This window comes from Corvus cornix, chromosome 7 (genome assembly GCF_000738735.6).
Source record: "Corvus cornix cornix isolate S_Up_H32 chromosome 7, ASM73873v5, whole genome shotgun sequence".
Taxonomy (NCBI): Eukaryota; Metazoa; Chordata; class Aves; order Passeriformes; family Corvidae; genus Corvus; species Corvus cornix.
This window is the reverse complement of record NC_046337.1, coordinates 34,548,697-34,573,204: the sequence shown is the minus strand read 5'-3', so window position 1 is coordinate 34,573,204 and position 24,508 is coordinate 34,548,697. Positions and strand designations below refer to the sequence as shown.

The 24,508-nt window shown below is 36.1% G+C and overlaps 1 protein-coding gene across 5 annotated transcripts in view; it reads left to right on the top strand.

The window, feature by feature from the left end:
- The window catches only part of NCKAP1 (NCK associated protein 1), a 61,545-nt gene that overhangs the window by 9,266 nt on the left and 27,771 nt on the right, over positions 1–24,508 (top strand). For 2 of the 5 annotated variants that reach the window (XM_039555225.1, XM_039555220.1), the window contains exons 2-18: positions 1,470–1,487; positions 2,606–2,716; positions 12,599–12,691; positions 12,887–12,943; positions 13,925–14,067; positions 14,155–14,245; positions 16,315–16,452; positions 17,092–17,140; positions 17,603–17,759; positions 18,349–18,405; positions 18,933–19,029; positions 19,257–19,363; positions 20,411–20,543; positions 21,809–21,890; positions 22,296–22,354; positions 22,915–23,060; positions 24,267–24,399. In XM_039555225.1, coding sequence (XP_039411159.1) covers positions 1,470–1,487; positions 2,606–2,716; positions 12,599–12,691; positions 12,887–12,943; positions 13,925–14,067; positions 14,155–14,245; positions 16,315–16,452; positions 17,092–17,140; positions 17,603–17,759; positions 18,349–18,405; positions 18,933–19,029; positions 19,257–19,363; positions 20,411–20,543; positions 21,809–21,890; positions 22,296–22,354; positions 22,915–23,060; positions 24,267–24,399 — 1,671 coding nt within the window. The remainder of the gene's footprint in view (positions 1–1,469; positions 1,488–2,605; positions 2,717–12,598; positions 12,692–12,886; positions 12,944–13,924; positions 14,068–14,154; positions 14,246–16,314; positions 16,453–17,091; positions 17,141–17,602; positions 17,760–18,348; positions 18,406–18,932; positions 19,030–19,256; positions 19,364–20,410; positions 20,544–21,808; positions 21,891–22,295; positions 22,355–22,914; positions 23,061–24,266; positions 24,400–24,508) is intronic. The other 3 variants (XM_039555221.1, XM_039555224.1, XM_039555222.1) reach the window with 3 other exon arrangements.

Here is a 24,508-nt window from a genome sequence, read left to right as displayed (position 1 = left end):
AGAGTGAAGGAAAAGCATTGACCCACTTGTTCAGTGATGTCTATTGTCCTCTTTTAATTCAGTCTGTCTAGGTAGGCTTGTACAGCTTTCTAGAAGTTGGAATTTTGGTGTGTGTGAGGGATACTTCTAACATCTTGCAGGAATTTTCTTATTTATCAATCAGTCTAGTGTAGTTTATTAGTAGGAAGAGTTACAGTTGCTTCAAGTATAATGTCAGCTAACAACCGATGGAAAGAAGCAAACGAGGAGCATATTCACATATATTGAGAGGATTGCCAGTTAGACTGAGGATTACACTTGTCTTTTCTGGGGCCTGAGTTCTGAAGCCACAGGAAGATGTGCATGTTGATGTTTTCAAATCTCTGTTTCCTTGTGAATGTGTGTGTAAGGGCTTGGATAGAACCTAAGCTTTAGTAAACATTTTGGAGAGCTGATTTATAGGAAGGAAAACAAATGTTTCTAGGAAAAATAAGGAGTGTATGTGGAAGGAGTGTTTGAATTCAGACTGAAAAATTTATGAAGTCAACAGTGGCAGATTTCTTGTTTCGTATATAACAGCAACCATATTGGAATTTAACAGGGCACAAATATGTGTCTGTTAGGTTGTTTTCTCAGTAATCTTGTTAGTAGAGAAAGTTACATGTTTTGCAGCAAGAACAACAAAATAATTTGACAAAGGTTCTGACACCCATGACACGGATTTAATTAAAACTTCATGAATTTGAAGCTCTTTGTTTAATATTTACTGCCTATTTACAGTATAGTTTGTACTTTTGAAATTGTATAGACTTTAAGGTGTGTACAAAATAGGTCTTTTTTTTGGCATATGTGGTTTGCTGCTCTAAGGATATTGAAGCAACAATTTAATATCTAACATACTGTGGATGTTGCTGAATTTATTTTCATTATAAATTCCTCTTGTATTATAGATACAATACTGTAATAAAGTTTAGTACCTTTGTGGGAAACTTAGCAAATATGAGAGTTTTGATATCAGAATAGTACATGAGTATACATCATGATGGTCATGTACTACTGGTAGGTGTTTTAGAAACTTTCAATAATGACTCTTTTGTTTTTTTTTTCTTGGCTACCGTTTCTTTTTCAGGTATGTAAAACTTCACTGAGTTTCTCTCCTTTTTTTCCCCTGTAGTTGCATGTGATGTTTGTTAACTTTTCCCTCTCTACCTGAACTTAGTTTGGAAGTACTATTAGTAGTTACATGTCTCGGTATATTCACAGTGCTTTGCACAATAGTGAAATTCTAATAAGTACATGTAAAGTTTTTTGTGAGTATTAGAATAATCAACATCTAGTAGAAAGTGTGCTGACTAGAGTAACAGATGGTTGTAATGTTCTCTTGGATGTAGGTAATAGTGTATTAGTTCACATAAATGTAATACTTTAGAATTTAAGAGTAATTTGTTTATATGTAATTTCTCTCTCTTTTTATTACACTGCTTTCCCAGCAAGGACAAGTTTGGAAGGTTTGCAAAGCTTTTCACCTTCCCTTTGCCCGCTTGCCCGCTTTCAGAATCGGTCTCATACTCCATGACTTCTGTCTCTACAGTCCACAACTCAGTCATAGAAATCAATGTGGAAAAGTTTTTAAATGAGCTGTCATTCGAGTTCACTCTGTTGCATAGAAATGCCTAGCATGTAATTCAGTTTTGCATGAGACGTGAAACTCCTTCGCAAACCCCTCTGAGGAAAATAAAACTAAATTAATATTTGAGAGAATTACAGTTTGAGCACATATTTTGTCATGTAAGTAATGCTGCTTTTAGTATATTGCTCCAAATGAAATGGTATCGCATGGCTCGCTAGTCAGAGTAGCAGAAAAGTAGTGTCTGACAGCATGCACTGTAGCCGGCAACAGTAGGTGCTTCCTCAGGTGTTTGTCCACAGAAGCTGTTCAGATCCATCTACGTAAGTTACTTAGGAGACCTTACAGTTGCGACTTCACATTAAAATTTAGTGAAACTTTTCGATTCCTGCTTTTAAAGCTCAGCCTGTGATGCTGTAGGAATAAAGAACATGGGTAAAACTTCAGGAAAGAGACTATGTTAGGCAAATATTGGTGGTTTGATTGTGGGATGGAAAATGGTCTTACAGTTAACAACTGGAAAAAAAAAATTAAATGCAGATTGGTGGTGGGGTGTTTAGTTTTGTTTCACAAAGGATAGTTGAATCATTTAATGTACCCAGCACTGTCCTCCACAGATGATGACATGATTGAATTTTCTAACAGTTTGTTAACTCCAGATGAATACAACACTACCTCAAACCAGGAATAGCATTAAAAGGAAACATTTTTTTTCTCCTTCTTTTAGGATTGAGTTTTTTCCCTCACTGCTGTTCTGCACTAACTGCTTTGATACTTCCATGCATCTTTTTCAGTAGAAGAGCATCTCTGTACTGTTTCCCATTGCATATTTCTGCTGTGACAGTCCCTGCACTTTGCCTTTCATTTTATCACCTGCTCACTAAAACCAAACAAACAAAAAGAGGAATCTTTCTAGTTTATCTTCAGATTGGCAACTATCACTTAGCTTTACATGGATGATTGTGTTTCTACTTCATTTCGTATTGTATTTTTTTATAGGCATGTGGTGACCCCAAAGCCAAACCATCCTATCTAATTGACAAAAACCTGGAATCTGCTGTCAAATTCATAGTCAGGAAGTTTCCAGCAGTAGAAACACGCAACAACAACGTAAGTAATCAAATGGCTGTATAACTGTTTTTCTCGCTAGCCTTTCAGCACAATCTGGGAGGTTTACATTTTCTTAAAAAGCATCTGATGCTGGCAGTTGCAGTTGGAATATAGTTGTTGATTCAAATGTCTGACAGGATACTTCAGAAGGACCTATCTCTAAGGAGAGAATAGTATACTGTAATTCTGGATGGGTTTTTTTAAGACAGGACACTTTCTGGTTTTCTTTTTGCCTGCTCTCTTCTATTCCGTTTCAAAGAATTGTCAGTGGGAAGAAATCCTTGGAAAAATCATGCCTTACTTTAACAGGAGAAATTCCTGGTGACCAGACTGATTTGCAGAAGGTTGAAGTTGTATAACTTTATTTGTGATGTGTCCTAACCAGCATATCAGTAAAAAACACCTGGCTGCAAGGTGGGAAGAAGTGTTTGTATTTTACAGGTACCCTTGCCTATGGAGTCAGTCCCTGTGGGAATAAAGAATGCTTTAGTACATAAGGAGAAACATTGTGAAGTACAAAAATATGGAAATATAATTGTTTCCTCTTCATATAGTGAGTTTAGCTGCAGAAGTAAATTATGTTTTACATTTGAGTGACACAGTATTGCTGAATTTGACTTTGAAGCCTTTTTTTAGATAGTTAATATTACTAGGCTAGAGGCGGGCATTTTGGCAGGTGATGTGCACTTGTTTCCCTGATTCAATTTGAAAGACAAGGGAAAGATGTTTGTTTTACGTGCTTATATTTCTTTCCAAAGGTGGAAAATGGAGGTAGGTGTTGGGTTTGCACGTTCCCTGCATGCAACTGCGGTGCCTGGGAGGTTTAGGCTTGCTTTAAGCATTCAGGTTTCTGCAGAATGGTAGTGATGATAGCAGTGAGAATAATTAGTTTATTTTACATTGCCATCTCAAATTTGTATGTAATGTCTTCAGTAATTCCAATGGGCAAAAAAACCCCCCAAAAAACAATTGGAGGAAACAATTTCATTAACAATGTGCTTTTTCACTTTAAAACTTGTACATGCTTTGTACTCTTTAATTGCTCATCTTTGTATTGAATTTGGTTGTTTTAGTAACAAATATGGACATTCTTTATCGAATTTATGTAAAAATAGTAAATCCATTAAACTGTGTTTGGTAAATGGTATTCTCTAAGCTTGGGTGGCAGATCTGCTATTAAAAGGTAATATACACAGAATGTACTTAGAGCACTTGAATGTATGCTTTAAATGTTTTCCAGTTGTTGATTATGAATTTGGACCTTAACTAATGATAGATATTTAAGGATTTGGTGCTGTGAAGTTTATGGAAAGAGATCAAAGAAAACTTGCTATATTTTGACAATCACAGTTTCCAAAATAGGACACACTCATAATGTTTTGACATTGCCATGTATTTATTTACTATGAGCCATCCAGGCCTGTGTTTATTAAGCAGAGTTGACGAAAGCCTACCCTCCTTATGTATGAGCACAGTTTAAAGTAGGATTTTGAGCTCTAGCAGTAGGTATCTGGGGTTTCCATCCTGTGGTCAAAGCTGACGGCAGTTTGCTTAGTTATTTACAGATGTTTCCCACAGAGTGTTGTAACTCCCAAAAAAGAAAAGGGTGGTCAGAGATTTAAAAGGGCAAGAAGCTAATTGGAACAGACATTAAATAAAGATTATTTCATGTCTATTTAATTTAGATTATTTAATGTCTATTTAATGGTTAAAGAAATATCACAAAGGATTACAGCAGTGAAAATAGCTAAGAAATCATAAGTTGTGTTTCTTCCTTGCAGTGAAAATTCCAGGACACGCTTTCAAGAGGGGGTTTTGGATTTTGTATGTTCAAATGCAGCAGTTGCCACTGCCTAGCACTGTGTACCTATGCTGTTAGTAGTATCTTTTAACATGTCAGTAGGTGATGGTGCCAAAAAAGCTTGCATTCAGTTTTAGAGAATAGGTAGTGCCAGCTTTTTTGATTTTTATTTTTGACCTATTTTAGCTGTTTTTTCTCAGGCACTGTCATCTACAGTGTTTTGTGTCTTAGAAATGAGTGACACATTTTACTGAAGAGTATGAGCAATGTTTGCTGTAATCAGATGATCTTGAAAAGCATGAATTTTCATTCTGGTGAAGCAAGTAATTCTGTTATATTTGCTATTGATATCTTTTACATCTTTATCCATGGAAAATACAGTTCCTGGTTTTGTTCCTCCTTCAGTGTTTGACATGCTGAGCAATGTCTGACAGTTGCTGATTTTTGGTATTGTACTGAGAGTGAAAGTTTGTGGACAGTTCAAACAGTGAAGTGGCTGATCAATCTTAGCCGACCAGGCTGGAAAATGAAATGGAGTAGTTCATCTTCCAAAGTATTAATTATAGATAACTCTGCACCTTATCAGTTCATAATTCTCTCTCCCATTGTGTGAGGGCAGTCCCTGTGATGTCTTGCCCTTTCTTTTCCAATAGCCATTGTGAATCATATAACCTTGAAAGTGTGCAGCTTGGAGACCAGGCTCTTAAATAAACTGTTAATCAAATAGGCTACCAGGGTAATATTGCTGCGTAGTGCATGAAATAATCTGCAAAGGAAGGAATGTATATAAGCAAAAACTTGAAGGATTTGGAAAGTGAGAAACAAACAAGATAGATAGATAGAGTCCTGTGTTGCGGTTTGACACTGATTAAGCACTGAGCACCCAAGAAAAACTATTCACTTATTTTCCTCTGCTATAGCTGAGCAGAGGAGGGGAATTAAAACTTCGTTTTCATGAGTGAGATAAGGATCAGGGGAAAAATACTTTAAGGCAAAACAGGTTCCAAATTTAAAGAGCATAAAGAAGGTTTATAAAGAACATTTGAAAGGAAAGTTTCTTCTGTGTTTGGGGGAGCTTTACTGTTTATAATTATTTTAAATTGACTAAAGCTTTGTTTTGAAAAAGCCTTCTAAGCTGCAGATGGCTTCCAAAAACTTTATAGCACCATTGTTCTTGGTCAGGTCTGTGATCTGATTGTACTTGTATTGACTCAGAGTAGCATTTATTTTTACTGAATTTCCTGGACTAGCTTCAGAAGGAAAGTTCCAAAGTAAGGGATGCAGAAGCAGCCTGATTTTTCTGACGGCTGTTTAGACCTCATCCTCTTATAAGGGTGTACAGGCGAGGCTCTTGTCACAGAAAAATCGAGATGAACTCAAAAAAAATGTTGTAGGACCTAAAAGTTACTCTGTTCTCAGTCAATGCTAATACTTAATGCCTTTTAAAACCATAATAAAGTACTTCATAATGGGGAACTGGAGATGCAGAGAGAAAGGACATAAATTTTTTGTAGATTTTGAGTAGGGTTTGATAAATCTGCTGCCTGTGCAGGTAAAGCTCCACGTCTTTGTGTCATGAAGATGTAGCCCGCTTTCTGCTTTCCCAAACACCACATATGACAAGTAGTGAGAATATCTGCCTTCTTTCTTGAACATATGTTTTTCTTGGTTTGTTCCTCAGCAATTTCCTTGTAGAAAAACTTATATTTTTACATGTCTCTTGGAAAAGTTGAGGTTCAGTCATTGCTTAGCACAAAGCAGACCAGTGGAACATCACTTTGAAGTTTCTAAGTGTATGGCTAGTGAGAGAAAGGTCTGTTTTCCAGACAGTGCTAGTCTTCATCATCTAGTAGGTATGTTCATATCAATTCAATCTGTGTTTTGTATTGACTAATTTTCTGCTGTATTGTGTCTGTGGGGACTGGAAATAAGATCACTTGGGAGCAGAGGACAAGCAGTGTGAGCATTTCCAGCCTCCCAGGGTTAGGTTCTATAGTTTTAAATTAGTTCACTTTACTTTTTAAATTTTTGCCTTTTCCCTTTTCGATCCCAGTGTGTGTGTGTGCTTGGTTTGCCTATTGTGTCTTTCACAGTTTCACTTCATAATAAGCTGGTTGCATAGCAAATTAGCTGGATGTGGGAGAGGTGTTGTGGACACAGAGTGGCTGAACCTCCTTGGCTAAAGCTTATTAGAAGTTATTAATGCATACTTTTATTAAATGCCTTCTTCTATTTAAAAAATTAAACCCACACTTTATAACCAGTCTTGGTTTTTCATTTGTGATAGGTGCTTCCAGTAATTAGCCTTTTTCAAAATACTTAATACAAATAATAACCTGTTTTTCAAAGTTTTTTTTCTTTCAGCCCCTGTAAGTGGTACAGTACATCAAAGAAAATGTCATTTGTTTTTGTTTCTAATGAAGCATTTAGTACTGTAATTTTCATAGCACTAGCGAAGATAATTTAGAAACTGTCATCTCTGGAAAAATAACTTCGGGGTCTCAGCTCTCAGCCTCATGTATTGGTAATCCCTTTTCACTAGTCATTTATTTTTGAGGAAATTATATGGTCATTAAAGCTATCACAGCTGTTTTCTTAAGTCTAACTTAAATTATCCCCATAGTCAGTAAATTTTAATATTTTTCTCCACCTTTCTGGGGTGTTAGATCTCTTGCATGGGAGACTTGACTTTTCAGGTAACTTCCAGCTTTCTTAATCAAAAAACCCCCAACTCCCCATATTCCACCGTAAAACTTAACTGGCCTTCTGACCGTGAGGACAAAACCTTTTCCAAGTAAGGGGGTGCCATGCACGGCTTCTTGTTCAGCTCTGTTCCTGCTCAGGGAGCTTATAGTGGTAAAAGACCACAAAAGAGATAAATTTTCCAGAAGTCACTGAGGCAGCAGTTCAGGTTATCTGTGTTTCCCCTGCATGAGTGAAGTCAGATGATAAGCAACTATTCTCTGTTCGGCTTTGTATGAACAGTTAAGATGTCTTATGCTTGAGAACAGAATATACTAATGATAGTTTATTTCACAAGAAACTGCAAAATATCTACAAATAATAAAATTTTATCTACATTTTACTAAAAAGTCATTCAGAATTGAAATTGCTCAGCTAATGCCTTGCTCTGATACAACCATACTTACTGTTCTGGTTTTGTATGCAGTAGCATGTCTGATGTCTTCAGTTGTTACAGGTAGAAGACTGACTTAAAATGACATATCCTATATAATAGAATATAGTATATAAAGTTTTTCAGTCTAACAGTCATTTGTGAGTGAGCATTTTTTTCATAGCAACTCCAAGAGGTCATGTGAAATCCTGAAATATCTTCAAAATGTTTCACCAAACAGAATTCTCATACTATATTTTTTCAAAATAGTAAGTGCTGTCAGCTACAAAGTTTATATACATGGTTTGACCTTTGACTGGGCCTGAATTTGAGATAGAATAGCATCCAAATGTTGTATTTTTTTATCATTATTTGTAATAAATCATTGTAGTACGCTGCTGTAAGTCATGTAAGTCCATACAAGTCACTTGCCAAGGTAAATAAATCTTGCTCCCTTGTTGCTTTATAGTGTCTGCAGTACCTGCAGAGGAGTGACTGTGTGTAACATTTTACCCTCTGCTTTATCCACTAAAACTCTCTTTGTTTTAATGATTGACAATTTAAGAGCTTGGCCCTTAAAAAACAAGAAAGCAAACAAAAAAACCCCACTGAGATGGCATTCAAAAAATAGTATGAATTGTAAAAAATTTGCAAAAGTTGTAAATGAAGTTGAGAAAATGGGGAAACTGTTTCTTATGTCTGAGAGGCGGATGAGTTTTTAAAGAGAAGCCTCCCTGCTCCAGTTGTCTGCCATTATTAATTCTCTGGGAATGGTAACAGTTATGGAGCACCACGGGTGGCTATTTCCTTTTCCAAACAGTTACCTTAGTGCTAGAAACTTGAAAACAAACTAAAATAGATCTTGTGGTAGACATACATTCGTTAGTAAACACTTTAAATATTCTATTTTATCTTTTTATATGCAGCACAGTACTTCAGAAACTGCTTTTAACTGGAAATAAGAAAACCAAGGACATATCCATAATTCTAGAGTTAATTTACAGAATTTAAAACTAATTTTCTTCATTTTCTTAGTTGCTTCTATCTTTCCCTGCTGTTCTGCTATGGATTTTGTAGACACAAAACATTGTTCAAATTAATTGTTTCAGATGTTCATCTAAAGACTCTATAGGTGACAAGCGTAGTGAATATAACATGACAGTAAGAATACTGGCAGTGATGATTTACCTCTCTCTCCAGAAATTTAACAGTCAGAATTTATAATACTGCTTTTTTGGGGGCTTATATTCCAGCTGGTAAGATTAAGTTGATGGTATTTTCACTGAGGACGTGGTAATATCTATGGTGTTGGATTGTAGAAAACAAATACAAGTGTTTAATGATCAAACTTGCAGGAAAAATATCACACTGATATAAGAAGCAGAAAACTCCCCTTCCTACTGTCTACTTCTGGATCATGAAATAAGTAATTTTTTCACATACTACTGCTACCAATCAAATAAACATGATAAAAAATTCTAGGACTAGGGGTACCTTTTGTTTTTACACACATAAACCTCTCTGAACAACCTCTTCTAGTTGTCTAATCTTTTTTGCAAGCTGTGGTATTAAACTGGTATTTATTCACATGATTAGTATGCCAGGGCTGCATCATTTCTCCCTTGTCTGAGCCATTGTGTTCATATAAGCTCTAAGTGAGGCTGTCTTGCACTTTCTGATTTGTTTTATGCTTCTTTTAATGTCCTTTCTCTGTTTACATAATCGACTGTGAAGGATCTTAGGGATTTAATATAAAGAAGGAAAGGCACAAGTTAAAGATCAGTTCCTTCTCCTGTAGGTAATATATTCACAAAGTGTTAGCTTCACTCTTTGTTATTTATAAATAATATTAAAACATGATCAGAGATGTGGTTTTTTGTTAATAGGCAAAAGAAATAATCTCAGATTAATTATTTGGGAGTTTTTTCGGTCTTGCCATATTACGCTGAAATTTCTACAGGTTTTCACAGGTCTTAAATCTAATTCACCTCATGCAACAAAAATACTGTTGGTATAATTTGTACTTCAAATTCCAAGAATAAATAAACCAATTTACAGCTAACCAGTCTACAAGGCGTAGTCAGCTATAGTAAAAAGAATGATGGTTAAAGAGTTATTTCTTCAGTATATCCTGTTTTAGGATATACCTACTTTTGTTGGTTATTGTAAACTTTGAATAATGAATTGCAGGCTAAGGAAAAAAGCAAATACAAATCAAAATTGCACCAGCAACTTCTAACCAGCTGTTAGGAAATTAGTAATGGAAAGTTTTAATGCTGTGGTTGTGCAAAGAGCTACACCCACATTCCTGAATGATAAAAAAGCAAATAAACATCCAAGACACTGCATGCTTGTAAGCTGTTCTTCTAAACATCACTGATCAGGCTGTGCTCTATAAATTGAACTATTGGCCCCATACTGATATAACAGTCAGTTTATATATCATTTTACTTTGATAGTACTATTTTAAGTAAAAGTTTACTGACCCCTTCAACACTCAGCATTCAAAGAATGATCATCTTAACTCTGTAGGAAAGTTTTAGCATCACTTAAGTATAAATATTTCTGCGAATATAGGTAGCAAGGTAAGAATGGACAGCAGTGATTCCATAATCCTTAGCTGAGTGTGGCAAATACCTCCCTATACTCTGTACAGCTTCACAGAATTTCTGAAAATCTATTATTTCTTTTGCAATCATAATTCCCATCTCCCTGTTTGCCGTATCTCCCCATTTGATGTATTCTGGCTTGAAATTGTGGTGTCCTGCAGGAGTGGACATTCAGTTACTATTTGTTATACCAAAAATAGGTGTGGTGTACAGCAACCTATAATCTTGAGAGTCTTCTTCAGCATTGCACCTTGCTTACTATGAGTTAGGATTGCAGTGGGAAAAATGTTGTTAAGGCGTTATGTGCAGTGGTAATGAGTTTTGGTTTTGTCTTCTCTCTGCACTAGAATTAATCTTATTTCTGGGTCACGCCCTGTCGTCTCTTCCTGAAAATTCTTGAAAGGACTTTTCAGATTCATCTGGTTCACACTTGTATTAGTTGCACAGAAAAAAACCCTATTTCTGCTTAGTCTTCTACAAACTGGCAAGAAATGCTTGAAGCACTAGGGCCAGGGTGCAAAATTAAAACCACACATCTTACCTGAATTTTCATTGCGTAAGAACTGTTGACTGATGAAGCAGTCCTGAAAGTACAAAGCAGGCTTTCCTCTGGAGTGGCTCCAAGTATAGACACAAGCTGGCCTGAAAGTGTACTGGAGCTGCACAGACCTGCTGGAGCTCCGGAGTCTGTGTGTGATGATGCTGGATGCTTTATTTTCTGAGCTCAAGGCAGCTGAAGTTAAAGCTATACACTGGGAAAGGTATAGCTTTAATCTTCATGCTGAGGATCAAAATACTAGTCATGGGATTTGAAAGCAGATTTTTGTACAGCAGCAGATTAAATGGAAATAACCTATTTCCTGGTGCATGAGATTTATCAGGACAAGTTACAAAATAAAACACGTACTTGCACCGCTTTCAATTAAGCCTCAACTGATGGCTATGTGAAAGAGACTTAAATAATGTACAGGCAAGCATTCAAAGCCCAATCCTTGGCAATGGTTTAAGAGTAGGCAGGAGTCTTTTATAATGTAGCCATTCTGATTTGCTCTTAACTGTCTATTCTTGTCTTCCTTGACAATAATGAAAGTCTTATGGCTCAAGGCTTCTAAAAAATTATCATCACCTCTAAAAATTCAGAGGAAAGAAGCGAAACTTATTTTATATATGATACCTAGTTGTGGTCCAGGCACTTTGTTTTAGGAATTTAGAGGAATTTTGATGGTTTACATAAACAGAGAATACAGAGCACAGCTTTATAAATGAGTGAGCTGAAGAAGCATACTCAGTTCTAACCTCTCATGAAAGTAAGCTAATTGATTTGAAGCAATTTTTAAATCTTTCTTATAATTGATTGCTCTTGTTGAGAAAAATATATTATTTAACTTGATCATCTTTAATTTAAAATCGTGCAGATTTTTGGAGGGCACTTTTTCCTATTGTGACTGCTTTAACTCATTTAAATTCCTGTATCAGGAAGGAGACGTAATTTGTAGCTGGATATTGCAAGTTAAATATCTTGCAGTGCTGTGAGACTGTCATACATAGATAAACAGAATGGCTGTTCACTAACAGCTGCTGTTTTGTGTTCTTAATTGTCTAAGTGATCAATCTGGTTCCTTCAGAAAATCTTTAAAAATAAATGATATTTCATTTTCTGTTTAAAATATTAAGAAAAAAGAAATCCATGTGAACTATTTTACCTTTGTATTCATGTTTGCCTCTTCCATTTTATCCACCAGTGTCTAATGCTAGTGTTTTGCTTCTTTTATGTTTCTTTCTTTTGTCGCTTTTGTTTGAATGTATTATTGTGTTTATATGGAACTGGTCAAAGAACCGTTACTGTATTTTATGTTTGTATCTACATTTTATTTTGCATGCTTAACGTGGCTTTGCCTGGATATTCTTTTTGGTAAGTTCAGAATTTAAAAGCATAATGTTTTTCTGTAGTAAAGTTTGTAACCTGCCACATTATGTTCTTCCACCTCAAGTAACATAATTATTTTGGTTTTGGCATACTGGTTTGTGCTCATGTACTGTTCTGCTTTTGCAAATCATACATATGGTAACACTTTTCCTAACTACCATTTTCATCTCTAGCTGAGCTAAACAATATGACTCTGGTACTAACGTGTACTAATGTAACTTTTATCTTCAAAATGTGGTTGGCAGCTGTTAAAATGATCAGTGCTGAGTACTCTGTGTGTATTTGAGGCACACAGACCTCAGTCTTAGAAAACTGTGTTACAGCTTCTTTGCATAGCCTGGTGGTTACTCTGCGCTTCACAGGTATTACTTTTCAGCAGTCTTCTCAAGATCTTCTAAGAACAGTGTGCATGTTTGTGTTTCTCTTTTAGCAACAGCTTGCTCAGCTCCAGAAAGAAAAATCAGAGATTTTGAAGAACCTGGCATTATACTACTTCACGTTCGTTGATGTTATGGAATTTAAGGTAAGCTATTACAAATGTGTAAGTTGTTCTGTCACATTAGGTTTCTGTAATTTTATTAATGAAATAACACTATATAATGAAATAGCTGAACTTGCAGCTTTGTTCTTCAAGTTAAAAAAAATGAAGCTCCATCACTAATCGTAGTAACGTGATTTAATATCTTGTTAAACTGAAGTTATTCCTTTGTTTTTCAAGGACCATGTCTGTGAGCTGCTGAACACTATTGATGTTTGCCAAGTCTTCTTTGATATTGTAAGTTTCTAGGTTTAAATTTTCAAAAATGTTTCTATTCGGAGTCCTGTGGGAAGAAGGACTTGCTTTTCTTAGTCCAAGAAACATCACGTCTCTAGTAATAAATGCAAGAGAAATAAAAACAATGTAGGGTTCAGATTTCTAACTTTTATAATAGAGAGACAGACTTTTCTCAGTACGCTTCTTACAGACAGTAGTAGCAGTATTGTTACGAGACATAAAAATTTTCCAGTAATTTTTGATTTATTGTATCTGCAAGTTAATTCCCAGTCATCTGTATGCTTATGCCTTGTGAGACTCACAAGACAAGAATATTACTGGTGTCCACCTAAGCTATGTGAGGAGGTCACTTTTGGGGTAGACTAAAGCAACTACAAAAGCATCTGAAAGTCTTATATTTAAACCCACCCTGACCCTCCTCCCCCCCCCCCCAAAAAAAACCATAGAAAAAAACCCCCTAAAACCCTAAAAGAAAACCTCCAACACCTTTTCCTGTTGGTTTCAACTTTCTTAATGTTCATAATGTCATCTTGTAAGTTTTTGTCATTATTCTAAATTTGCTCGACTAGATTCATAATATGAAAAAGGAACAGGTATGTGTTCTGTGAAATGATGTTACAAGGCCAGTGGGATATGTGCTAGTCTTTTACATTAGGATCTTACTAAAATACAGTTCATAGGCACGGCACCGCTAACTGCTTAGTGACAAGAAGAGTTTTCTTATCTGTCAGGTAATGTGTAACACTTAGGCCTGGAAGGATTTAATTGGATCATTTGCTTTCATGAGTACAAACAGTTCTGGGAATCTGAATGAATAAATTAAGGTTATACAAAGTCATGTGCAACCAGAACAAGAACTTTGTTCAAAAGACAGCCCATTGTATTTAAAAAATTCTGAAAGTTGATGGAAGTGTAAGGTAAAATGTTATATGCTTGTTTCTAAAAGTTTTAGAATGATAATGTACTGGTTTTCATTTCTAGACTGTAAACTTTGATTTAACAAAGAACTACCTAGATTTGATTATAACCTACACCACTCTAATGATACTGCTGTCCCGAATTGAAGAAAGGAAGGCTATCATTGGATTGTATAACTATGCCCATGAAATGACACATGGAGCAAGGTAAAAAAAATTATTGTATAAAAGATGGGTATAATGTTAATGATAGTAACAGCTACACCTAAGTGAATTGTTTGGTTTTGCTTTTAGTGACAGAGAATATCCACGCCTTGGCCAGATGATTGTGGATTATGAAAATCCTTTAAAGAAAATGATGGAGGAATTTGTACCTCACAGTAAAGTATGTAACTACTTTTCACAGGCATGCAGTAACCTTAATTGGGAGAAACAGAGATAAAAAGTAAATGGAGTTTGTTCTGTCGAAGGCCATTTGTTATAAAATTTACATGAGATTTCTGCTTACATTGAACATCTAGGGCTGGGGATTGATACCCTATTTAAAAGCAGAACCTGCAGAAATACAGTAATGATAAGACCCATTTGGAAGGTGCCATTTTATTCACTAAGGATTAGAAATTAATTAAAAATCAGTTGTAGATCATCTGAGAATAGCTACTTCTGTGTTTTGTGTAGGCTTGTAGCTTGAAATTAAAGAGATTCACAGTGTTTCTATGAAGTTGGTTGTTTTGTTAGATTGCCGTCCTAGATGAATATGATTTTCTATTTTGTAACCCGAGGGGTTTTGCTTTGTATTGTCCTTAAACTGGGAACCCTGGAGATAACCACTGCCTCTTTAACAGTAGCTCCTGTACTCAAGCTGCTGAGTTGCCTTCACTGAGTTAAAGGAGCTCAATTCCTTAAGTCCATTCTGTACAGATGTTTCTAAGTTTCTGTTCTTACATGGTTGTGTTGCAGTTCTGTGATGTTTTATCTAGGCTGTATTTTCATGTAAGAATACCTTGGAAAAGCTTCAGAAGCCTCGCCAAAGTCAATGTAGATCCTGTTTTATCGCTTCCCATTTGTTCACTAGATTTGCTATCCTGTCAAAGGAAACTAGATTTCTCTGATCAGGACTGACCAACTATTATAAAGATGTTACTTTCTAGGTGCTTGCAAATTAATTGCCTAACAATTACAACTTACTTTGGAATCTTTGGCAGGAGCTTAAGTTAAATTCTAAGTTATTACCTAAAGTTTTTAAGGTTTGCGTTTTTCTTTACCTATTTTGAAGTTTAGGTACTGGTTGTGTTTTACTTCTCTAGTTTTCTTGAGATTTTTCGCTATTTCCTTAAATCTTTTAGGATTGTCAGTAGAAGTTCAGAGTTTTCCAGCTACTTTGCTAAGTGCTCTGAAGTGCAATAGTTTCCAATACTTCAAATTTGTCTGTAATCTTATTGTTGTTACACTTTCCTCTCCATGATTCCTGTCTTGATATGACTTACTTAGCTAAGGATCCCATCTACAAGTAATATTTCCAAGTAATATTACAAGTAATATTACATTTACAAGTAACAACATCTACAAGTAATATTTACAAGTAATAACATTTTAGCAAAGATGCTTTACTTCTCAGTATTATCTTTATTTATGCTCTTGTATTTAATAGTGGATCAGTCCTTTTCATTGAAACATTTGTGAAAATGCCTTTCAGTCTGATTTTTGCTCTTGTGCTTATTTTGTGCTAGAAATATAAATTGAGGTCAGGGATCTCTTCAGGTGCCATACTGCACTCTCATGGAAATGCACACTTTTAAGTTGTCGTCCCACTGCTTTGCAGCAAACCTGACAGTTGTTTAGTCCTTTACATTAGCTTCGGCAGATGACTTTGGTCTTTTTGCGTGAGTGACTTCTTCTCTCGCAGTGCTCAGATCTGTCTCCCTGAGGATTCTTACAAGCACCAGTATTGGTACAAAAGTCAGGGAAAAGACTTTGGATACACTTGCCTGGATAAGCTTAATTTGCTACAAAGATGTTCCTGCAGACAATATCTGGTCAAAACAATTATAGTTTGCTACCAAAGAGGGAAGAACGTACTAAAGGAAGTGGCAGGGAAGGGAGTAACACAACAATTGGAATACTTGAATAAATAATGAACAACTTCCAGTTGTATGTGAGAGGGCTTTTGTGCCTTATTGGTTTTTTTCCATGTCCTCTAATTCTGAATTCAGGATTTTGTAACTCTAGCTAAAAATAGAAATCAAACTCTCTTGTTTCTTTGCATCTTTCCTCTAGCCTGGAGTAGTCTTTTATATGTTAAATAAACTAGATGCAATGGGGTTTAACCTCAGGTTTAATTTCAGAACTACTTCACTAAAATGTTTTGATGACTGTTAGTAATAATGCTGAGGAAACAGCTCTACTGATGAAATAGTACTAACCATTCAAACTAACCATTAGCCTGCTTTCTAGTCCCTTTCAGATGCTCTGATTTCACTCCAGATGGTGTATCCTCGACGAAATCTCTCAGCTGACCAGTGGAGAAATGCACAACTACTGAGCCTCATCAGTGCCCCCAGTACAATGCTTAATCCTGCACAGTCTGACACAGTATGGTCTTTTAATTTATATTATATGATAGAGTTAAGTAAGGTTTTCTGTAAAATAGTTGCCTTTTGAATTACCTCTATGTGACTTTTAATCAGAGAAGTAAATAGGCTGATTAGTTTCTTCTGTTACGTTAACTTGTGCCTTCAGTTTCAGTATTTGTTGACCAAAAGATGAAGGGAAGCAATGTTGACTTCTGCAGCCGTAGAGGGAAGGAATCCTGTGTATCCTCTCAGGTGTTTGTGATCCAGGAGACTGGAAATCAGAACTGGTCCTTCCTTTAAAATTTTTGTTTGCTCTTGCTGCCTCAGTTGTGATATGAATGGTTATCTTTCTGAAAAAAATTGAAGCTTTAACGGCTGTCAAGTTATGATTAGTATCCATCAAAAGCTTTTAGTTCTTAAATATTGTTAAATACAATGTTTATTGAAAATAAATATTTGTCAAAATTTGTTCAAGGTGGTGGAGGGTATGGAAACTCACATAATATTTTAACCCTCAGTTTCTGAAGTGCTGAAACACTGAATCGCTGTTAGCGGTCAGCAGCCTTCTATGATTCATCAGCATTTAAGGCTTTGTTTGTCCTTTTTTGGTAAAAAGTACTTATAATTAGTGTGCTACAAATTACTGGTTTTTTAACAGATGCCATGTGAATACCTATCTCTGGATGCAATGGAAAAATGGATCATTTGTGAGTAAAATATTCTGAAATGGCTCATGGTTGTATTAAAAAATCGGTTAACATTTAAAAGACTGCTTGCTTTCTGTACTGTACGATACCTGTTGTATTCGAATAAGATTCTGGAGGACTTGATTAAATCTCATTTGTACATACATGCAGTGAAGCTAGAATTCAGCGCATGCTGCTGGAATAGAGTTTGTCATCAGTATGTTCCAGACTTGACTGGAAGTGAGGGCTTTAGTTATTCTGATGAAAATAGTCAAGTACTATCAGCATGAAGTAATTAATTTTGCAAAAATACCTCCATTAGAAATAGGGAGGTATTTTTTATGTATTAGAAAATGTTATTCATTAAAGAGTTTATTAATGATCTATGCAAACTATTTAAGACAAAATACATAATAATCTCACTGTTCTCTTACTGTCTTTGTGCATCTGGTTTGTGACATACATCAATGTGAACTTCTGAAGTTGGGTTTATTTTGTGCCATGGAATCCTAAATAGTGATGCTACAGCTTTGAATCTTTGGAAACTTGCACTTCAAAGCAGCTCTTGCTTGGCTCTGTTTCGAGACGAAGTGTTCCATATTCACAAAGCTGCAGAAGATTTGTTTGTAAACATAAGAGGGTAAGCTTTTGTTTTCCTTTCAGAATCTCTACTAAAAACACCCTATTTCTTGAAGAACTGTTTCAAACAGGTTACTTCTGCTTCACACAAGTTCTGCTTAAGTACACAAAGATTTTTTTTTTTCCCCCTTGGTATCTTGACTGTTTCTTTAATGCATAAATTTTAGGGACCTGATTTCATAACCACCACACCTTTTTTGATCTCAGTACTGAAAGCCTGGTGAATCAGTCTCTAAAATGGCAAGTCTCTAGGATTAATGATCTCACCCACAAATCTGAGGGGAAATTATGTTACGAATCTAGAGTTTGCTTGAGAAATTGCATCTTGCTGCCACTGTTTCTGCAGTACATTATATGAAAACTCAGAAACAAAGCTGAGACCTCTACCAGCAAACACCAGGAGCCCTTTGGTAGAAAGTATTTTTGCCTTGGATATCCAGTTTTGGCATTTCGCTCTGCTCAGGAGCTGATGTGAGTTTTCTGCTGTACCCTGCTTGCGATTACATTGTAGCTCCTCTTAAGTCCCACTCAGCTCTTGCTAAAATGTGCTACTGATTCTTATACCGTATCTGATTGGTTTTTACTTGTAGCTACAACAAGCGTATTAACGACATCAGAGAGTGCAAAGAAGCTGCTGTTTCACATGCGTAAGTGTCTTAAAAAATTTTTCTGACAGATTTTAGTATTGGTTTTCTTAAAACAAACTTACAAAGATTGTACAAACAGAATTTGTGAAATGCTGAATTAGTAATGCATTTTCAAATGAGATCATGTACTGATTGTTCTTTTAAATCTGGATTTGCTTAATGTCATTACCAATTGAACTTCCCAAGTTTTAGATTATTTTTCAAATTATCAGGATGGAATCATTTAGTTTATTCTTTAGTTATGTTTTGTCTGGTTACCAAATGTGAATGCAGATTAAATAGAAATGTTTTAATGTAGTCAAATGCGTATCACAGAGAGGGGGCAGAGAACTTGGGGTTTAAATTTAATGATACTTCAAGAATATACGGTGTTGGTGATGAGGATGCCAATTTTTTGAACCACATTCTTCAAAATTATGAACTTTTGAAGTTGGTATAATAATCTGCCTACGCTTGATCTTAAATGCTTTTGAAAATCAAATGTTCTGTGGCTAGCATAGTGGATAATGTATGTTCTTTTGATGCAGCGGTTCAATGCATAGAGAGAGACGCAAGTTTTTACGTTCTGCACTCAAAGAACTGGCCACTGTCTTGTCTGATCAGCCAGGCCTGTTGGGGCCCAAGGTAATGATGGCTCTTATGGTTTGCATTTGTGCAATTTTCCAGTGTGTTTCTCAATGGTAAATCCAATATTTATTTTCTTTGGGGGGAAAAGACCCCTCACTTCACTCTGACAAAACCTACTTAATTTTTTAAATTCTTGGGTTTTAGAGACTAGTTGCCTCTTGAGTGCATAAACTATCCAGCTGCTGTATATATTGATAAGTTTGTGAACAACTTTTGTTTTTCAGGCACTTTTTGTATTTATGGCATTATCCTTTGCTCGTGATGAAATTATTTGGCTTCTTCGTCATGCAGATAATATGCCAAAGAAGAGCGCAGATGATTTCATAGATAAGTATGTTCATTTTTAATGCAATACCTTCAGTACTAGAATTTCACAGACAAAATAAATTTGAAGGCAATGGAATCTCAGGAAAGGTTGGCTATATGGAGCAGTTAGGAATGTTCAGAAAATTTTTACTTGGGAGTATTAAGTGTCCCATCAAAACAGAAAACTGGAAATACTGTCCTAGAAATTGGAGCACATCAGTGAAAATTCATTTATAAAATAAAAATATTCTATTTAAGTTTTGGTTTTTTAACTCTGAATAGGCAAAAATAAAGCTTTTTTGTGTTGCATTGATCAAATCAATGAAGGAGGCAAGAAAACTTTCAAAAAGCTTTATTTGTTGATTTGTAGAATGTCTCTTATAGCAGAACTGTCTTTTAAATCAGCTAAGCTTTATTTATGTAATATGGCGTTAGTTCACCCTAAACAGATGGTAAAAATGAGAAATATGATTACGAGATCTTACAAGTGTGGTTAGGCAGGAGACTTCTCAAGATTATTGAACACAAGGTTGAACTGAAAGACTGCAGGAATTTAAACAAGTAACAATCACAAGGCCATTTATAGAGCTGGAGTGGGAAAATCTTGGGTTCTCTCCGCTGGACTTAGGTGCTAAGGAAAGATGGAGGTTCCAGAGCCTTTCTGAAACCATCTTAACCATCCTCATGGCTTGAAAAAAAACCAGAAAAGCCATTATTAAACTTGTATTTTTCAGGTTTTACCACTTTTTGAGAAACAAATTTTTTTCAAGTTGAGATTTACAGAAGGACTTCGTATTCAAAAAAAGAACTGAATATTTATACAAACCTTTGAGGACTACTATGATGGTATCCTGCTAACTTAGTCGCTGTTGAGTGGATTTTGTCTTGCAGAGAAAATTACCTATGTGAGCTCCTTTTACAACATCAACAAATATTTTCATACCGAAATTACCTATTGGTAATTGTTTTAAAAGCAAGGTGTAGGAGGAAATCCCCTTGAAAAGCATCCCACTGATAGAAATTTTAATAATTTGAGTGATACTTGTAAGATTTTTCTTGTCTTTTTGCCTAGGCACATAGCTGAGCTAATATTCTACATGGAGGAGCTCAGGGCACATGTGCGAAAATACGGACCAGTGATGCAGAGATACTATGTACAGTATCTCTCTGGCTTTGATGCAGTGGTCTTAAATGAGCTCGTGCAGGTATGGCAACATCATGGTTCTGGGTTCTTAAATGCAAATTTTAACAAGGGCTTTTTGTCCAAAATGACTTCATGAAAGGCATCCCAGTTTGTGGATTTTGATGAACTTTATGGAATAAAACAAATTAACTTGTTCTTTAATTCTGGGATTTAGAGTTGTACTTTCGGTTTGTATATAGAATCACAGAATATCCCAGTTGGAAGGAACCCACAAGGCTCATTGAAGTCCAGTTCCTAGCCCTGCACAGGACACAGTTTTCCAACAATCCCCCCCGTGCCTGAAAGCATTGTCCAAATGATCCTTGAGCTCTGGCAGTATTTGGGCTCTGACCCAAGCCCCAGGAATCCTGCTCAGTGCCTGACCACCCTCTGGGGGAGGAAACTTTTCCTAAGATCCAACCTAAACCTCCCCTGACACAGCTTCATACCATTATGAGTGGTATGAATTTATATACTTCAGTATTCATATAGGAATATTATGAAGCACTTATATTTAGAGACAGTGAAACAGGTACTGTCACTGAAGGACTTGTGTAGAAACCTTTTCTTATTTAGACCAACCAAGAAATGATAAACTTTAAGTGCTTTGGTTGTATTCCCTAGTGACCCCACTAGATGGAGCCCAAACTGAAATGAGGGGAAAAAATGGACGTGAATTTTAGTTGTCATTAATTCATAATAGCTATCAAGCACCAGATTATACAAGTGATAGAGTGGTAATTTAGATTTTTTCAGCCTTTAGGTTTCAATGTCAGTTATTGCTGGAATTATGAGAAACTTCTGTGTTGCATTATTTAACAGAAATGTGATCCTATTAGTGGCTAAAACTAAAATGATTTTTGTTGGATTTTGTAAAATTTGAATGTTTAGTAAAAAATTTTCGAATTTTTTGTGAAAAAAAAATTGAGAGAGGAATTTTTTGGAGGCAAAGTGATGCTGACATGGGCTCCATTATATCCTGCCATGGCCAGGTTTTCTTTGCAGACAGGACAGAAAATGTAGCATGGCTACATTTACTGAAAGATTTTCTCTTGTTGAGCTGATGTTGCTTTAGAAGCAATCTTTTCTGGGTATTTGTCATCAACCAATGAATTAAAACATGAAAACTACTAAATAGCACTATTTGAAATATTCCATTGATTGAATTATTTTGTGTAGGTTTTTGAACATTTCAGAGTATAGCTGATGAACGGGGCATGGGTACTGACATTGTTTCGTAAACCAAGTTTAAAGTAATAATAATAATAATAACAGCATTTATTTTAGAATCTTTCAGTGTGCCCAGAAGATGAATCAATCATCATGTCCTCTTTTGTAAACACAATGACTTCACTAAGTGTGAAACAAGGTAAGTTTAAATGATCTTGGAAAATTGGTAACAGACTGGCAGATTCCTCTGAAAAGCTTCATCACTTTTGTTTCCTGTAATCAGTAGAAGCAGATAAAGTGCATTTGTTCCTTTGTTTCTCTTTCATTTTTATATTTGCTTCTTGTGGTGTGTCCCTTTTCCAAAGAATGCTATTGGGTAGTAATCCTACCTTTTAATATAGAAAACATTACACATATTTTCATCTAGGTATTTTAATTTCTTTTGCTGTAACTGCACTGGATCAAAATTCTTGGGTAAAAACATGAGGTTCATTACCCATATCATTCTTTACTACTTTGGGGTTTTTAGAAGGTCTGATATAGTATATCTGAATTTGTAATTGTTTTCTAAGGGTTTTCTGTTCTATATTTTTCCCTGATGCAGTTGAAGATGGAGAGGTATTTGACTTCAGAGGAATGAGATTAGATTGGTTTAGATTGCAGGTAAGAATTGATAAATATGCATGACACTTCACTGACTTAAAACCAAAATATTTCATAGATTACTACTGTTCTAGATTACTGTCACACTGCAAGTGGGTGACAGGCTATCTTAAAATAACCTACTCTTAAACAAATACTTTAACAGATAATTTGCTATGTCTTCATATAGCTTTATCTGCTTTGGGCACTTTTTGCAAATCATCCCTTGGGGGTGTTTATAACAGTTCAGAAATAGAATGTGTTGAGGCTGAGCCATTTGGTGGGTGTGCAGAGTGTGATTCAGCCTGCCTATGCTGGTAAAGGAGTGCTTACAAGTTTGTGTTTTGTCAATACATTTGTTCTGCAGTTTATCTGTGAATTAGTGTTGTATTCAATGGATATTTAGAGACTTCACTGAAAGGCAGTTTGCTTTTTTTAAGCTGTAGTGGAAAGAGAAGGATACCTACATGGTCTTTAAATACTGCGCAAGCAGTATTTAACATTGGTATTGAGCAATAGCAATGGAATTTGCAAAAAAGCAGCTGCAGATATAACATATAAATTGTGTTGTGTCTTTCCAGGCCTACACCAGTGTTTCTAAAGCTTCACTTGGTCTTGCGGACCATAGAGAACTAGGAAAAATGATGAACACAATTATTTTCCACACAAAAATGGTAGATTCTTTGGTGGAGATGTTGGTTGAAACCTCAGATCTTTCTATCTTTTGGTATGCTACTAACCTGACGGTACAATTTTTTTATTACTTACTGTTTGGTTTGTCCTTGCAAGTGTAGTTTTTAAACAGCACACTTCATAGTGTCTTGGGGATGGTCGATTATCCCATACCATTTTCGAGGATTTTGATCTGTTTTGTTGTGTTTGTGCCTAGGATGGCTGCTGTCTGTGCCCCAGCCCCCATCCTCCCTGGTATGGGATAAGGGATGGAATATCTTGGGGATGGTTTATTATCCAATACCATTTTTGGGGGTTTGATCTGTTTTGTTTTGATTTGTGCCCAGGGGTGGCAGCTGTCCCCGCCCCACCCCCATCCTCCCTGGTTCCGGGGCTATGGCGATGTTTGGGAGCCAAGACGCAGTTCCCAGAGGGAGTTGGTGGCGGGGCGAGCGGCAGCCCCTTTCTTCCGGCGCAGGCGGTTCAACTGGACACATGCAGCCGGTATCTCGGACCAGGGGTCCTGCTGTTTCTGTGGGTTTTGCCTGCTGCTTTTTTGGTTTTTTTTGCTTCGGCACTGTGACTGAGTTTGCCGGCTTGGTTTCTTTTGCTGCTCTGCTGTCGGGAAGCCCAGAGCCAGTGCGTGCCCTGCCAGGATCTAGGAACACCCTCATTTTCCTGCCGGGGGGCTGCCCCCCCTGCCCCCGAACACCCTCTGCACAGCTTGGGGAGGATGGAGGGTGGGGCGGGAACAGCAGCCACCCCAGACACAAACAAAACGAAACAGACCAAAATCCCCAAAAATGGTATGGGATAATACACCATCCCCAAGACACGTAGGAAGATAGGCCAGTGGAAGAATCAATAGGAATTTTTGGTTTCTAGAAGAATTAGTTTGAAAAAGGTATTTATGAACATCTGTCAGAGATATTCTCCAAGTAGTCATGTAATTGACCACGAACCATTTTCAGATTCTTCCTTAATTCTTTTTTGCAAAAAGTGCAAGTTTTTATAGTGCTTATGTGGTAAATGTCAGAATAAAAATATGATGATGATAATAATAGTGTAAAATAGAAGTCCAAATAAAATGCATGAGAAGTAAATGCAGAAAACAAACATTATGAAAGCATGGGGCAATTTTTGGTATAACTACAAATCTGATGCTAATCGCATCTGATTTGTGTGAAATAAACCTTATTTGTAGCAAAAATATATATATTGTATTTAAATGTCTGATTAATAACTGATTAATTCTGTTCAGTTTTTATAGTCGTGCTTTTGAGAAGATGTTTCAGCAGTGTTTGGAGCTTCCCTCTCAATCAAGATACTCAATTGCATTCCCACTGCTTTGTACTCACTTTATGAGCTGTACCCATGAACTATGCCCTGAGGAGGTAATTTTAAAATTTTAGTTATTTTCATCTCTTATTCAATGTAGAGTGAACTAGAGCCGAACACTTCAAGAAGGTGTTTGTTATGGCAATTTAAGATTTGAGGGAGGAG